General features: G+C 27.9%; 1 protein-coding gene and 1 long non-coding RNA gene across 2 annotated transcripts; both read left to right on the top strand.

Annotated features, from left to right (window-relative positions):
- Positions 1-399: 399 nt before the first annotated feature.
- Positions 400-4498, top strand: LOC136091895 (uncharacterized). Its single transcript, XM_065819609.1, has 3 exons — positions 400-461; positions 538-1995; positions 4296-4498. The coding sequence occupies exons 2-3, from the start codon at positions 1044-1046 to the stop codon at positions 4496-4498; spliced, it is 1155 nt and encodes a 384-aa protein (XP_065675681.1). The 5' UTR covers positions 400-461; positions 538-1043.
- A 5194-nt stretch (positions 4499-9692) lies between these two features.
- LOC136091576 (uncharacterized) lies at positions 9693-11979 on the top strand. Its single transcript, XR_010644090.1, has 2 exons — positions 9693-9800; positions 10121-11979. It is a non-coding gene; the product is annotated as an uncharacterized LOC136091576 (long non-coding RNA).
- Positions 11980-14673: the final 2694 nt, after the last annotated feature.

Below are 14673 nucleotides of genomic sequence, written 5' to 3'. Positions count from 1 at the left end.
CGAGGTTAAAATTATTTTGTTTTATCTCCACAAATCAAAAAATTTGAGTTAGATAAATTTTTTTTCTTTTTATAGTTAAAATATTTATTTTTTACTATCAAATCAGTAAAAAAATAAATTATTTCTTAATATACCTGACATTGCATTTTGTTCCACCTCCTTAATGCAGTTTATAAATTAAAATTATAATGTGCTCCGTTATATCTGTTTTATATTTAAAAGTCGTTAAAATCAAAATGGCAGCCGCGGTAGATTTTACTAATCGTTAAATACATGAATGGCTCCCTATTTTGATTGGACGAAAAAAGATTTTCCTTAGTCCGAAAAACAATTTTTTCTCGTTGCCGTATTTAAAAAAAGTTTATGCCTTTGTATGGATATACATATATTATTATATATGTACAATATAAATGCGATAGAACTCGCTACTTGATTCTAGTATCTAATACGCAATAACGATGGTGAGTTTTAGTGCAGTTTTATTTCATTAAAGATAATGCAATTTTTCTTCTTCTAAAAGACATAACTTTTGTTTAGGCATCTGCTAGCTTGTCTTCAAACAAGTTAAAGCTTAATCACCTTGCGATCAACAATTATAATCGACATAATGCTTGCGAGTCACAGAAACAGTTTATTAAATCTGTTCAAGATTATTCTATCAAAACACGCCAGTCTCCTGTGGATATAACTGATGATGTATTTTCTCTTAAAAGTTTACCACCTAAACATCAGTTAATGAAATGGTCCACTGAACTACCTATGCGCAATAATATTGCAAGTGGAATCCATTATATAGAATGCAACCTAGGAAAGTTCATGTATGAAAGTGTTCAGCATCTAATAGCTCTTCATAGGGTTCAAGAAATGAAGCTAGCAGTTGATCAAGAGTTAACATGGTTTAATTCTCCCAAGTTAGTACCAAAATCAATCAGTATTTTTCCTTCTCAAAATTTAATAGAAAAATTCAAAGAAGTGCTTTTTAGAAGGCCAGCTAACAAAGAAATATCAGAATATGTGATGAACCCTAATACTTTAGCTGAGTTATGTTGGTAATTTATTTTAACTTTTTAGGAAATATTGAGCATTATGTATCAAGAATAACTGTTGTCCCTGAAAAGCTGATCTTTATTATAAATATTGGAGGAAACAATGAGAAAACATTTTCTGGCACAGATTTAAATGCAGGTTGCCACTGGACACTTGCAGTTTATAATAGTATTGAAGGTAATTTTTACTATGTAGATTCTTTAGGATGGACAGCTCCAGATGATTTTTTAACTAAAGTTAAATTATTAATCAGAAAATTGTATCACATAAGCGAAAGCTTTAATATCACTTATTGTCATGATCCAAAGACACACATGAATGGAGTTAAAAAATGCAGTTCTTTTTGCAAAGAAAATTATCCCATGCAGACATGTGGAAATATTTGTGGAGTTATTACCATAATAGTATGTGCAATCTCTTGCTTAAAATATGACTACTTTAACTGTATGATAAATAATGGTCAAATAGAGAACAATAATTACAATTTTCTAAAAGACCCTACTAAATATTCTAAATATTTAAGATTAGCTTTAATGTCATGGTTTATCTCAAAAGAAATCAATCTTGATTTTGTTGTTCCTACCACTATTGTGCGTGAAGTTTCCACCAGTTTTGAAGTATGTGATACTGATTCTGATGAAGATGCCATATATACAAATGTTTTCGAATCCAACATAAATAAAAAGAAAATGGCCAATGTAAAAAATACCAATTTTTTATCTTTAAAATGCACAATTTGCACTATCTCTTTCACCCAAAAAAAAAACATGCTGCGGCATATGAAAAATAAACACAAATCAATTGATGAAGCACAAGAAAATATTCAATCAGGAAATTCTTTTTGTCTTCAATGTGGATTTAAATGTAGGCGAATTAAGGATTTAACAAAACATTTATCTGCAGTTCATTTTTATACCTTTCTGAAAAGTAGTGGTCTTAAAAGTAGTGGTATGTATCAAGTAAATAACGATATTTAGAAGAAGAAAAATATTTGTATTTGCCACAAATTTTATTTTATTAGCATTGTTTATCTAATTACTGTTATAAGACTTAATTCAGTGACCACTTTCTTATTAAATTTTTGTTAAATACATTATTTATTTCAAACAATATTAGAACACCTTATGTAAATATCTAAAAACTCCTAAACATGTTTAGTTTTTGTGTGCTATAGGTCACTTTGTTTTAAAAATCTTTTAAAATTATACAGATGATGATTATCTTTACTATATTTAGAGTTTTATGTATTATATATATATGATATACAAATATTATTTTAATCTATACCCAGTAGGCGCGCAACGTTTTACTCACGTTTCAATCACGTTTATTTTAGGTGACTTTGTCCAGGTTACTATTTTACGTGAAAGTTACGTGCCAAAATATCGCGCCTAACGAAACTATTTTTATTCTTAATAAAAACCTGTGATAAGAAATATGAAATAATAATTTTTATTATATTATTTATTTTTTTATAGTATAGTTTTTGTATTCATTATATTAGTTATAATTATTTTACTGTTATGATGATATAATTAATTTTCCCACCCACCTTGAGCTTAATAAGACACCCCCCCCCCCTCTAAAATTCCCACCCATAGATAAAGAAAGAATTTTTATTTAGTATAAAAATAACAACAGACCTAATTAGCATATTGTTTAACATGATCACAATCAATAATATGACAGCTTTTAAGTTTCAATTAGCTCACTCTATTGTGTTTTTGGTGTTTTTTATAAGTTTTTTTCAGAAAAAAAAGTGTGTTTAAGATAAAGTTGATAAAGTAACAACAATTATATTATTGAAGTAGGTTTCCTCATTCGAAAAAAAGTAAAAGCTGTATACAAAGGTAATTTAATTTAGTGAAGTAGAATCAGAGCTATTAATACAGCTCAGAGTCTCCTATTGCTTGTTAACGTTGAAAAAGTGCCATGAGAGCTTGTGCGATGGGTTTAATGATATTCAGATGTTAAAAAAGTTCTCATGACTACGTATGAAAATATCACAACATAAATGAAAACAAAAGAAAGAGAGTGTTAGTTTGAAAGTAAAGGTTGGTGTGCAGCATTGTTCAGTGATACACCCTAGGTTTTTATAACCGTCTTGTAATCTATTTCTAAAGAGTTTAGACTTATTTTAGCATAAAAACTAATTTATGTAGTTGAAGGAGAATTAATATATAGTGTTGAAAAGTTTCAGTGTTGAAAAGATGGAATTGAAACAAAAGAGCTAAGGATTAACATGATAAAGACATTAGTCATCCAGTTAAGAATGACCAAGCAAAAATATCTGGCAAATGGGCTTGTGGAGTGTGTAGGAAGGTTACATTTTGTGAGCAATGAGTTCATAAAAAAATGTATTTCAACTGCTTTATACACTAGGAGCATTTATTAATTTTCAGAAAATTTTCCATTAGATAAATCATACCAAAAAGATGAGTAATTTTGTATTAAAATATTTACTATAACTACTTCACATATTGTTAAGAAAAATATAATTAAAGTGATCCAGCTTGGTAAAAAAGACAATATTGTATAACATTGTTCAAGACCATTGTTGGTAAAACTAATAAATTATTGTCAAAAAAACTTTGTAATAAAGAATCTGAGTAAATTTGCAGATGCTAAGATATAAATCAATCAAAGAGCTTCATAATTTGACAATAAAAGAAAACAAAGATCTTGAAATTCTAGTAGCTGAGGCAAAGGAATAACAGCAAAAAAATTGTAGGGGAACAAATAATTGTGGTAAGACAGATCAGAATAAATGAAAACTGAATTCAAGCAAAAATTGTATAGTGTAGACACATTATTGGAATAACTTAGAGTTGAGCTATAGAAAACTCTATAGAACTCTTAACTTAAATGTCACTAGTTGTCATTAGTTGAACAATAATATTTTATGAAGCTAACAAATTTGAAATAAACTAAAATTATCATTTTAGTAAGATGTCATATATATATATATATATATATATATATATATATATATATATATATATATATATATATATATGTATATATATATATATATATATATATATATATATATATATATATATATATATATAATATATATATATATATATATAATTTTAAAAACACTTATCAAAATGTTTTCTACAGTTTGTTTCACCTTCAGCAGGTTTATCAAGAAGCTTCCTGATGATCCTGCTGAAAGTAAAACAGACTGTAGAGGATATTTAGATGAGTGTTTTTAATAATTTAAACCAAAAATATCTTTTAAGTCACCCGCAGTGACTTAAAAATTACCAATGGAAAGGAGATTCTGGTTTCTGGTGTTCAGGATGTTGCTCAATGCAATGATTTGTCAAGTCTTGTGTATCAGTTATTCACTTGCAAATTTTCTGATGGATATTTTGTTAAGCTTGGAATTGATGGTGGTAAAGGTTTTCTCAAGTTTTATCTAAGCATTGTTGCACTGCATTAAGAGTAGATAGCAGCTTACCACCTCAAAATCAACCTCTCATTCAAAGGACTGGTAAAGACACTAGTTAAGAGATATATTGTTGTTGTGGTATCAGAAAATTTGCCAGAAATTTACTCCAACATTGAACAAATCTAGTCATTGAAAAATGCAAATAGAGTCAAATTTTAGAATACACTAGCTTACATAGTGTATTTTACAGTTAGATCGCTCAATGTTTTTTAAAGACATATATTTTAAAGAAAGATCTTGGCAGTAAGATAATATTTGTTGACATCCTAATAGTAAGATAAAATTTAGTTATAGAAAACTACATCATTTAAAAACTTAATTTAATTTTAACTTTTGACCTACATGTATTTAACTTTATTAGTTAATAAAACAATTTAATAGAGAATCATTAGTTAAACAATATAATTTTATGAAGCATATCAATTTAACTTTTAATTTTATTTTGAACCAACAAACCTCTGATTGAAATTATTGCCATAGCTTAGAATGTAAAAGTATTGCCTTAGTAGTAGCGTGTAAAAAATTGTGTTGCTTTGTAATTGTAAATGTATAATAATACATGTTAATTATTGTAAATGTATAATAATACATTTATAATAATTAATCTGAGTGTTACACACAGGTTAATTATTAAATGCAATAATGTAACAGGTAAATGTAATAGGTAAGTGTATTATAATACACTTACCTATTACATTTACCTATTACAAACCTGTGTGTAACACACAGGGTAACTATTGTAAATGTATTATAATACATTTACAATAACAAAACATATTATTATACAATCAATGTGGTAATAAAAAACACTGTATTTTAATAAAATACAGTTATAAAATTTTTTATTATTTAATTATTTGTAAAATTAATAGAATAAAAATTAGTAAATAAAAACAAATAAAATTTTTATTTACACATTGAATGTATAACAAAAAATAATATAATTTTATGTTTTACTCTCTGTACATGTTTTACTTAACACTCTCGGTATATGTTTTACTTAAGAATAACATAAAAACAAATTAACAAAGTTAGTAAACTATAATACTATAAACAAATTAAAAACAATAGCGGTAAATAAAGTTTAGGTAAATAAAACCTAAAATCTAAGACTTTTACAGGAATTGCTCCCTAATTTGATTGGTCAAAATATTTGCTCCGATCTAAAGAATGTATTCATAATATTTCATATACATGTTCCATATATAACATATACAAGTCACGATATCCGGTAAACGAGAAAAAATGTTTTCGGACTTTGTGAAACAAAATTTTTTCATCCAATCAAAATTGGGAGCCATTCCTGTATTTAACGGTGTCACGTTAAATAAGTAGATCGTTAAATAAGTAGACAAAATGATATTCTGCGCATGCGTTAGTTTACGGATACTTATTTAACGTATTAAGTCACGTTAAATAAGTAGATCGTTAAATAAGTAGACAAACTGAACAATCGAGGCATTTTGCTAACCCAGACGAACAAATTTAAAAAAAAACATACGTTAACCGAACTAAAAGCATTTCCTTTGCCATGCGAATTGTTATTACTTAAGGGCATTTTTATAGTGATAATTTACTACTTTTAATAATATTTAACTCACGACGTATATTCTAATCGCAATTTATATCTTTATAGTATAGTATGACAAGAAATATATTTTTAAGAAAAAGCTTTTTGATAGGCCATTCACCCGTATTAAAGATATTAAATAAAATAGTCATCTCACAAGGAAGTTTATTGTATTCCTAAATAATTTAACTGTGCATTTTAGCAAAATGTTTTACGTTAAATTATTTATCCTTAATCCTTAAACTTAATGATTGTAAAATTTGTAATTGTTACTTGATTCTACGCAAATAAATAATAAGGACAGCATTCTGATGTTATCCCAGAAAAAATAAAAAGAAGAGAATTTATTAATTCGTGTCTAGCCTTTTTTTGTGTGTTAATTTACCTCCTCAAAGCCGAAAAAGCCACTACAGTCAAGGAGGCTGCTTTAGTTGTTGTTACAACCTTCTCTCAACTCTATAACTTCGAAACACAAACCATGACGATCAAGATCGCTACGCGGAGAAACAAGTTGAGCGCGGTACTGCCAGGGACGTGGTGGCGATCGAACTCAGAACACTTTTTGATTATGAGGCGAGCGCTCTACCACTACACCACTATTGTACTACCGTTGAATAACAACCTAGACGGGTATTATTCGACGATTTTAGCGATCTTAATGTATGCATAGCGCAATACTAATAAAATGTGACTTAGTTTACTATTTCTTACTATGAGAATGTTTTAAATACAAACGATATTAAAGAAACGACACACTTCATGCTACACTAAAACTTTATTTGGAAAATAAAATCATTATAATAATATCCTTACACATCAATGAGAAAAACAATATTCTTACACAATATAAATAGCAAAATAAAACAACATGCTTTTTAAGTCCTTTTGAAAAAATTTAACTTGGTTGAAACTTGGGCATTTTCGGAAGAAATTCGATTTTTCCACATGGAATTACAAGCCTACATAGAATAGAAATATAGTATAATATAAATAGTATCATAAAATCACAACGAATAAATAAAATAATTATAAAAATGCTTTTGTGCCAGAAGAGTACTTAATAAATGCATTGATTAATGTATGTCAATAAATTGATTTACAAAATGAACTCTAACGAAGGATTTGAATTTTTAAATCAAATAAATGTTAAAAATGTTAAAACAGCCATATCTTTGATGGGTGGACATAAGAGTATAACTGCAAAAGTGTAACTTTTCAGGAGAGCAAAAAAATATTATTATGAACCCAATTATTTTGCTACAGAAGTCATATTTTGAGAAATGGGTTATTACTTTTATTCTGTTTGAACCGAATGGTGTAACTATACTGTTAAAACCATTGATGCCAACATACACAAGACACATTTTCTCATATAAATCGTTAAATGGTCAAAAATGCAGTTATACTCTTATGTCCGCCCATCAAAGATATATCAACATGCCAGAATAGTCTATACTTTCACAATATTCTATAAAAAATTGATCAAATATCTCATTATAATTAAAAATTACATAGCCATATTTTTAAATACTACTTTTGGTGTAGTTGTAATAGTAGCTATAATCAACTGCAACTGCAACAAAATGTATGTAAATAAAGAACTGACTTTAATAACTGTACCTATTGACTATATCTTATATCAATAACCCTAGTTGAATAACTGATGACAGTAAGAAAAAAACAACTACAAAGTGAGCAAAACAAATCATCATGCCAATAACAAAATAAAGAACAAACAATAGTTGACCTAAATTAGCCAATTGTATAACTTTAGACATCTATAAGACACTTACAAAAATAAATTAAGTAATGAATTTTTTAAATATTAACTAGAACATAAGGTACATAAACAAATCAACAATAAAAAACAAAAAAAAACATATTTATGTATATTGATTGAATTTAAATATTTAAATATGTCATAAAAACAAAAACAGTAGAAATAACAGGATATATTCACAACATTGATAGTACTAAAGACAAACTGTTTATGACAGTATAACACAGTAACAAAAGGAAACATCTCTAATTTACCATTCTCAATACATTTCAGGTAATGCTACCGCATGTCATTATCTTTTTATATAACTAAACTTAGGTTGATACTGCTACACAAAACCATTGCATTTCTTTCTAAGAAAAAATCACAATCATTTTCATGTGCAACTCTATGCACTAACAATGGCACATCACCTTTACTTAAACTATTAAAGAGTGAATCATAAAACTAAACACACTTCCAATGTAAAACAACATCAGGACACATTACTTAGAAACACCCAATATGATTTTCTAACATTAATCGTTGCACTGTAACTTTCTGAAAGACCACATGAATTAAAACAACTAAAAATGCAAAAAATCCAGATATTTTAAACTTGGAAACCCAAACATTTTAGAAAACTGATATAAAAACAAACTTTGTGCTATATCAATCAAGGTATCATCAAGCCAGCAAGGTGAGTCTTTTAAAATATCTAAGGCCTTGTCTTTAGACTGTATTGACAAACTTTAAAGAAAACTTTAGAAAAATTTTGAACTTCGACAGCCCCTTTTTACAACGATACTATCATTAACAAATAGCTTTTTTCAAACCTTTACCGCTACCAGTTTAAACTCTGAACCTTTTTCTCATTGATTGGTTTAAGGAAAATAGCAGACTTTATCAAATAATCTAAAATTTTAGAGTTTTTTGAAGAGTACCAAAAATCTATAAAATAAAGTAGTTGCATAAATTGTTAATTTTTCAATATATTTACTTCAATTATCAGTAATTGTAATAATATATTTTTTTCAAGTTTTATTAAGGCAAGAGGTCCAATAAGGTCTAAGGGAAGTTTGTGTACCTATAGCCAGATTGTTTTAGTGCCCAAATTCAAGTCCCCAGACTTTTCTAAAGAAGGCAAAACTGATACGATCACATCTCTATACTAATTACTTTGTATTAGTATAAGTATATTGACTTATACTAAAAAAATTCCATCAAGTAAAAGGGTTTAAAAATTAGTAACCCTTGGTAGAATAACCTTTTTTTAATCTGTACCTAGGGTCACTTTCTGAAAATTAGATTCAAATCCATAATAAATTTACAGTTAATTTGGTCTTAGATTGTTTTCAATAAGTATTTCTAGTAATACTTAATTGCAACTCTTAAATACATAACAAAATTGACTAATAGTTCTGAGCAAAATCGACAAATAAGTCAATGCATAAAATGGAAGTCCCAAAACAACTGTGAGTTTTGAGATGCTGAGACATAGTATAAAATTAACTTCAGAAACATAAAATAATATAAAATATACAATAATAATAAACTCTTAATCATAAATTATATAAAAGTTTAACTTAAATAGTGGGTTATATATACACATACCACAAAGTTGACACTTTTTTATTATAATAATTTATTATTCCATCAGAGACTGCTAAACATCTTCAACAGAGTAATTATAGACTCACATTTTAATTATATAATTTTAAAAAATTTTAAAACATGATTATTTTTGTTTTTTGAGTTTATACCTAACGGAAACAAGGCTACTTATTTAACGATAGATTTAACCTACCTAACGGAAGCTTTGCGCTGTATCTGCGCAGGCGTTACGCTTGCGCAGAACTGACTGTCTACTTATTTAACGATCTACTTATTTAACGCGACAACGGCTCCTATTTTACCTTAATTTTTAGATTTTTTTGTTGAAAAATTACAACAAAACGTTGAAGGTAAATTATGTATATATATATATATATATATATATATATATATATATATATATATATATATATATATATATATATATATATATATATATATATATATATATATATATATATATATATATATATATATATATATATATATATATATATATATATATATATATATATATATATATATATATATATATATATACATATATAATGTTTTTTTTTCATCGATCATAGTTATTACATTTGAACTTTCTTATATATATATATATTGTTCATGGTTTGGGTACTATCGTTATTTGTTTGTTATTATGTATATATATATTTTTTTTTAGAAACTGATCTGACTGTTCTTGGATATCCTAATGGTGCACTTGTAATAGCATCAGCTAGTCGTCTGCCCCCACATGGAGGCCAAACTAGGAAACGAAAGTCAGCGCCTAAAACTTGGATACAGAATGTGAGAAAGCAGTTGAGACAATCTGGTCAAGCTTATAAAAATAGAAAAGGAGAAAATGTTCCATGCAAGTCTGTAACAACAAGAAAAGACTGTTTAAATTCCTGTAAATTTAAATGTAGACAACATATCATTGATGAAGAACGAGCACATATATTTTCTGATTTTTGGTCTATGGATGATACCCAAAAAAAGCATTTCTACAGTAGAACTTCTGAAGGACTCCAGAAGAAACGTCATCGAACCATCAATGAAAATTCGCGAAAAACATATTCATTTTATTACAGCTTTTTTGTTGGTGATTTGCAAACTCGAGTTTGTAAAGAATTTTACCTCACTACTTTAAATATAAGTAGTAGAAGAGTTTATTATCATCATGAAAACAAGAATGATGCTACTGGAAGCCCAGCCTTTTCAAAATGGGAGAAACACACCAATAAAGTAGTTGATCAAAGATCAAAACAAAGTGTTAAAGATCATATCAATGAATTTCCACATGTACCATCACACTACTGTCGTAAAAGAACAAAAAAAAATATTTTGAAGCTTTTTTAAATCTTAATAAAATGTATGAACTTAACTCTACCTATTGCAAAGAAAAGAATATTGCCCCTGTTAAGAAGCATATGTATAGCTTCATATTTGAGCATGACTTTAACATCGAATTACAAAAGCCAAAAACTGATTTAGGTGATACATGTTATGAATACCATAATGTAGTAAATCCAACTGAGGAGCAAACCCAAAAATTTTCCAAACATGTAATGTTGAAAAATGAAAATCAAGCAGAACGTGAAAAAGACCGCAAACTTAAGGATAAAAATGTAGCTGTAGTATGCATTGACCTTGAAAATGTAATAAGTTTACCAAAATCAAACATAGGAGCATTTTTTTACAAATGTAAACTCTCAGCTTATAATTTAACTGGACATTGCTCCCTAAATAAAAAAGGTTTTTGTATGCTTTGGCATAAAGGCATTTCAGGTCGTGCAGGAAATGACTTTGCAAGTAGTGTAACGTGCTTGCTAGAGAAGATAATTGCTGACCACCCAGATGTTAATAAACTCATACCATGGTTTTATTCCTGCGTGCCTCAAAATAAAAATAGTCACATGTCCATTGCCTTACGTGAGTTTTTATACGTTACCCAAAAATCAGGGTAATAGAGCAAAAGTTCTGTGAATCAGGGCATTCTAGTATACAAGAGGTTGACAATATACATAGTCAAATCGATGGAGCACTAGCTCCTCTTGAAATATTTAGTCCACTTGGTTTAATCAGAGCAATTGCTAATATTCAAAAGAGAAATCCTTTTTCTGTCTACCAAATGAAAAGATTGGATTTTAAGCATTTTTCAGCTATTGCAGGCTATTTTAATTATAACCTTGTTCCCTATACCCAAATAAAGCATCTGGTTTACAGGGCAGAGTTTTCAGATCATACTACAGAAAGTCATTTACTGATGTTTGTTCAGAAGTACGAATTAAGCGTCTTCCTAACAATCCACGATCTTAATTAGCTGTGGCAAGACCTCTTGCAGTTGTACCAATGGCTTCTGTCTTAAACCAGTGTGCTCAAATTTCTAATGATAAAGTTAAGGACCTTCAAAGTAAGTTCAAGTATATGCCTGCTGTAGACATAACATTTTATAATAGTATTTTAAAATAATTTATTTTAATGTCAAAATATTTATGTTTTATGTTTATGTTATGGTGTTAAATGGGCTTCATATTAAAATAGTTGTTTTTAATGAATTTACCAGATGTGCTTACCTTTCTGAATTTAATCTTTGAAATTCATTTCACTGTGAAATGTATTTTGGATAATATGTTCTTTGAGTTTATTTCAACCAAAGTTTTATTTTTTTGTAAAAATCTTGGTATCTTAGATAATTAACATTTATAAATATTGCATTTATAAAGTTTTTTTACTAGTTAAAGTAAGATTTTATTCCAATAAAACATTTTATATGCCAAACAGTTCTTTACCTTGCTACAATATATACAATATATATACGAAATACTAATTTGTATTATATTTTTATATAAAAAATGGAGATAGAACAAAATAATATTGTATTTTATAAAACAAGTGTGTATTATATTGTTCTATCTCCAAATCAGGGTGTGGTAATTCAGATACCTGCACATATCTTTTGGAGTATTTACTTTTAAACTGTGGTAGCAAGTATGGGAAATTAATATGAATCTAATTTGTTTACGTCTTTTATGTTTAAGTGGTCTACAGGTCCTTTTAAAACTTTGAATTTGATTTTCTCAGTTCGGAAAAACATGGAGTTAGAACAAAATAATTCTAACCTCGCGATATATATATATATATATATATATATATATATATATATATATATATATATATATATATATATATATATATATATATATATATATATATATATAGTAATATTATTGTGATAAAAGTTAAGAACCACTACATAAAAAAAAAAAATTTCAAATAAAATTAATTGATTTGTATTCTAAATATATTAAAATATTCTTTTTCTTTCAAACATATTAAGGTGGTAGTATAGTAATTAGCAAAAAAAAAAAAAAAATCACCTTTTTCAAATAAAAAAAAATTCTACAATGTGTAATATAACATCAAGAAGCAAAAAAAAAAAAAAAATTATGACAAATCTTCTTCAGCATAATTATCGCTGAAGGCCCATAAATGGGGTAAACTGTGACAGAGATTTTTCAAGAACCCTTATATATTTTTTATTGAAAATTTGGCTGGTGATATATTACATGTGGCATTGCAACATAGACTAGAAGATTTTGATATGGTCAAAAAAATCTAAAAATATTTGCATTTGTGTAAAATTTTGCAATTTTGGGGGTAATTTATGAAAAAAAATGATTAAAAATTACTGAACGAGAGAAGCGATAAAAATTATCCTAGTGTATGTTGTAGATACTAATGTAGTAAGTATGTGTGCCAAATTTCAAGTAAATCTGATAATAGGTTTTTTAAAAAATCCACGTCGCAAACCCCAAATACATGATTTTGAGAAAAACGCAATTAAAAAAAAAAGAAGAATAAAATAGTTCAAAATTCACCACTTTTATAAGTTACACCTTCCAGTTCTTCATTTTGGTCACAAAAACCTTTTTTTATTGCTCTTAACTTTTTTCTTCTTGATTTTACTTTAGTACTACATTGTTTTTCTGCTTTAATGATTCGTTTATTGTCTTTACGTAAACAGTAATTTTGCGCATTTACACCGAATTCCATTCCAAGCTCATTAAACAATTTATTTAAGAACTGCTGCCCTTCATTAAAATTTAGTACAGCTGAGGCTACTCCTATACTTAGAGCAGTTCTTTCAATAAATATATCTTTTGGGCATCGCTTCCATATCAACTGGTTTAAAGACTCATTGGGATTCTGCGTTTTTCCATGCAAACATTTTTCAAGAGGTTTATCGGAACCAAGGTCTATAAATATTGGTTTGATGGTGTTGCAGACAGCAGCGGGAATACAAATATTTTCTTTATATGAAATTTTGCCAGTCAGTTTGTCAGACTGGAATTTGCACCAAGAATCTTTGGTACGCAAACAAAACTGATGACGCGTTTCGCCATCACAACTTTCAGAACAGTGAAAAAGTACAGCTGCAACACTCTTTTTCATTCCATATAAATTTCCAACGTTTTGCCTTATTGCCTTACCATAATAATTTTGCAATGTATTTATAACATGTTCTGTTAAGCGACCTGCTCCTCCTAACTTTTTGCCATCACATAAAGTTTCTTTATTTTGTTTTTTTAAGTTTCTTAATCTAGTACCAACACGTTTTTGAATATGCCCAATGCACTCTGCTTTTTTTATTTCAAAATCTCCATAAGGTTTTGCAGAAACGACATTAACATATGAACTGCTATCTCCATCTCCTAGAAACGTTGTATATCTCAAATTATTTTTTTTTTCAGAACGCAAAAATATTTTTATTGTACCACTTGATTCCATAGAGGAGGCTGAACCGGTATGACTGATTTTGCACTTTTTATAATGTAAGGAGTGAAAATCATTATATTCTTCATGATGTGTGTACTTTTTTAACTCCCATATAGAACACAACTTACAAGTTTTTGTTTCTATTTCGTAATCAACACACTTACCATTTTCTACAGCAACAGCTGTTACTAATCCATTGTTTGAGGTGTATCCACGTTTCTGCCATGATCCATCAAACCCACAAATAATATCTTTAGATGTTTCATTGATTGATAGTAACTCATTTGCTGCATTTGACATGCTTTTGTCAACCAAACTTTGATAGACATCCAACATTATGTGCAATGTGTCATTATAGCAGTTTTTATTCATTGGAGGGTTCATGTTCATAATTCCACAAAATGTTTCTATTGCTGAAAATCCCTTACCCATTTCACGAAATGCAATTACTGTACG

This window comes from Hydra vulgaris, chromosome 15 (genome assembly GCF_038396675.1).
Source record: "Hydra vulgaris chromosome 15, alternate assembly HydraT2T_AEP".
NCBI classification, from domain to species: Eukaryota; Metazoa; Cnidaria; class Hydrozoa; order Anthoathecata; family Hydridae; genus Hydra; species Hydra vulgaris.
This window is presented reverse-complemented; position numbering and strand designations above follow the sequence as displayed.

What these genes read in the sequence shown, in the direction of transcription:
- LOC136091895 (XM_065819609.1), top strand. Translation starts at nt 1,044, where the DNA reads ATGTTGGTAATTTATTTTAACTTTTTAGGAAATATTGAGCATTATGTA. An exon ending in TAGTGGTCTTAAAAGTAGTG is followed by an intron (nt 1,996 to 4,295) that starts GTATGTATCAAG and finishes ATATCTTTTAAG; the next exon opens with TCACCCGCAGTGACTTAAAA.